Source organism: Nanorana parkeri, unplaced genomic scaffold (genome assembly GCF_000935625.1).
Source record: "Nanorana parkeri isolate BGI_ZX_2015 unplaced genomic scaffold, ASM93562v1 scaffold2576, whole genome shotgun sequence".
Taxonomy (NCBI): Eukaryota; Metazoa; Chordata; class Amphibia; order Anura; family Dicroglossidae; genus Nanorana; species Nanorana parkeri.
The window spans coordinates 5,027-8,242 of NW_017308844.1; the positions used below are offsets into that span (position 1 = coordinate 5,027).

At 53.2% G+C, this 3,216-nt stretch overlaps 1 protein-coding gene across 1 annotated transcript in view; it reads left to right on the forward strand.

The window, feature by feature from the left end:
- The window catches only part of CACNA2D2 (calcium voltage-gated channel auxiliary subunit alpha2delta 2), a gene marked incomplete at its 5' end in the record, with an annotated part of 53,967 nt that overhangs the window by 3,777 nt on the left and 46,974 nt on the right, over positions 1 to 3,216 (forward strand). Inside the window, 2 exons of the mRNA XM_018573851.1 lie at positions 1,363 to 1,452; positions 2,584 to 2,742. Coding sequence (XP_018429353.1) covers positions 1,363 to 1,452; positions 2,584 to 2,742 — 249 coding nt within the window. The remainder of the gene's footprint in view (positions 1 to 1,362; positions 1,453 to 2,583; positions 2,743 to 3,216) is intronic.

Sequence of the window (3,216 nt, forward strand, 5' to 3'; positions counted from 1 at the left end):
GGGTCTGTACACCCGCTGTGCCCATTATGAGGGGTTCCCACCATCCCTGTACTGAGTTCCCGGGTCTGTACCCTGCTGTGCCCATTATGAGGAGTTCCCACCATCCCTGTACTGAGTTCCCGGGTCTGTACCCTGCTGTGCCCATTATGAGGAGTTCCCACCATCCCTGTACTGAGTTCCCGGGTCTGTACCCTGCTGTGCCCATTATGAGGAGTTCCCACCATCCCTGTACTGAGTTCCCGGGTCTGTACCCTGCTGTGCCCATTATGAGGAGTTCCCACCATCCCTGTACTGAGTTCCCGGGTCTGTACCCTGCTGTGCCCATTATGAGGAGTTCCCACCATCCCTGTACTGAGTTCCCGGGTCTGTACCCTGCTGTGCCCATTATGAGGAGTTCCCACCATCCCTGTACTGAGTTCCCGGGTCTGTACCCTGCTGTGCCCATTATGAGGAGTTCCCACCATCCCTGTACTGAGTTCCCGGGTCTGTACCCTGCTGTGCCCATTATGAGGAGTTCCCACCATCCCTGTACTGAGTTCCCGGGTCTGTACCCTGCTGTGCCCATTATGAGGAGTTCCCACCATCCCTGTACTGAGTTCCCGGGTCTGTACCCTGCTGTGCCCATTATGAGGAGTTCCCACCATCCCTGTACTGAGTTCCCGGGTCTGTACCCTGCTGTGCCCATTATGAGGAGTTCCCACCATCCCTGTACTGAGTTCCCGGGTCTGTACCCTGCTGTGCCCATTATGAGGAGTTCCCACCATCCCTGTACTGAGTTCCCGGGTCTGTACCCTGCTGTGCCCATTATGAGGAGTTCCCACCATCCCTGTACTGAGTTCCCGGGTCTGTACCCTGCTGTGCCCATTATGAGGAGTTCCCACCATCCCTGTACTGAGTTCCCGGGTCTGTACCCTGCTGTGCCCATTATGAGGAGTTCCCACCATCCCTGTACTGAGTTCCCGGGTCTGTACCCTGCTGTGCCCATTATGAGGAGTTCCCACCATCCCTGTACTGAGTTCCCGGGTCTGTACCCTGCTGTGCCCATTATGAGGAGTTCCCACCATCCCTGTACTGAGTTCCCGGGTCTGTACCCTGCTGTGCCCATTATGAGGAGCCCCCACCATCCCTGTGCTGAGTTCCCGGGTCTGTACCCTGCTGTGCCCATTATGAGAGGCTCAGTTGGAACACTCCAAGGTGGTCGGGAGTATTCCCAGGTAGGTGGTCACTGAAGCAGGAACTATGCTAGGGAGTCCTCCGGAGATATCCATGGAGAGCCCAGTGGATAACTCAAGCCACCAGACTCCGCCCATTGCTGGAACCGGATGGGCCACCCCTTTAATTTCTGGTTTGTTTGTGTTTCAGGAATATCTCGATGTTCTCGGACGTCCGATGGTTCTCGCCGGGAATGAGGCCAAGCAGGTTCAGTGGACCAACGTTTATCAAGACGCCTTGGTGAGTCCCGAGACCTCTTCCCCCTCATCACCAATGAAATATGTCAGCGTCATGTCCCCTTGTATCGGGTCGGCGCCTTCCGCTCACTACCGGGTCCACCGGCCGCCTTGAGCAGAACCGGCCACGTATAGGGTACAGCTCATGGGGGGAGGGGCACACTTTGTCATTTTTTTGCCCTGGGTGCTATATGACCTTGTCCCAGCCCTGATTGGAAAGGATTGGTGGGAGTGAATAGGAGCTCCGGACCCAGCAGATGATCTCTCATTGGCCGGCTCTTCTCATTGGCCAATAACACATTAGCCTGAAATACTCCCATGTAGATCTATAAGAAGGAAAAACTCTGACATTTTGGACAACTTTATTTCATGTTTTTAGGGTTACAAACCTGTAAATTAATAAATAAGTTTCTGATACGCGAAGCTGAGAACGTCAGGCGGGCTTACCGATCAGAAAGCCCAGCACTAGCTCTGCACTCATTGACTGACAATGTAGCTTCATCTATGGCCAATGTAACAGGATGTGACTGATCGGTGAGCTCATCTCTCCATACACTGCGGAGGGGCAATTGTAAGTTCCTTGTCCCTGATTGGCTCCCTGACTGCATGTGACTGATCGGCCAGCACATCTGCCCATACACTGCGGAGGGGCAATTTTAAGTTCCTTGTCCCTGATTGGCTCCCTGACGGCATGTGACTGATCGGCCAGCACATCTGCCCATACACTGCGGAGGGGCAATTTTAAGTTCCTTGTCCCTGATTGGCTCCCTGACGGCATGTGACTGATCGGCCAGCACATCTGCCTATACACTGCGGAGGGGCAATTGTAAGTTCCTTGTCCCTGATTGGCTCCCTGACTGCATGTGACTGATCGGCCAGCACATCTCTCCATACACTGCAGAGGGGCAATTGTAAGTTCCTTGTCCCTGATTGGCTCCTCCTGCTGCCCCTCCCAGTCTCGGTTCTGCTGATGACCAGGAGGCTGATATGAAGACAGATTCAGGTACTTCTGCTAGCTGCGTGTGAGAAGACGTCTCATTCATTGGAGAGGAGCTCGGCTCTGAGGAGTAGGGATCGGCTGGGATCGGCGTATCAGGATCCCTCTTTATTATTAGGACTTTCATCTCTTCTCCAGGGACTGGGCTTGGTGGTGACGGGAACACTCCCGGTGTTTAATCTGACGACAGACGACTCCGGGAATCCGGGAAAGGTGAGACGTCATTGTATCTTTCATGGACTTTATCTCGTATGTACAAGGACAGGAAACGGGGGAGAGAGAAGCAGAAGATGGAGCGTGACAGTCACAGAAAGGGGGTCACGGGGGTCCCCTTCATCAAGGACATAACCCTTGAGGGGTTTCAACCAAAGACGCCAAACATCGATCCAAAATGGTGTTTTATTAATTCCGCAACCGGAAAATACAAAAGGTGACCAACGCGTTTCGGTTTCTCAGCCATCCCCCTTCATCGGGGCTTCAGAACTTATCTAGATATCAGTCCAGACCAGCGGCAGAACATCAAATTGAATCTTCCGGCAGCTTTGCTCTGAGTCCAGCCGATATCTAGATAAGCCCCGATGAAGGGGGATGGCCCAACACCCGAAACGCGTTGAAAGCTTCTTCTTTTTTTTTTACAGTTATTGAATTAGCAAATTTTGGTCTCTAAGGGCTATTGTTTGGTTGAAATACATATTTCTTGGGTGACCCCCCATTCCTCTGAGAGGGGCCCCTGTTTTGCAGAGAGCGGCCATCGACTTTATAAGCCCCCCC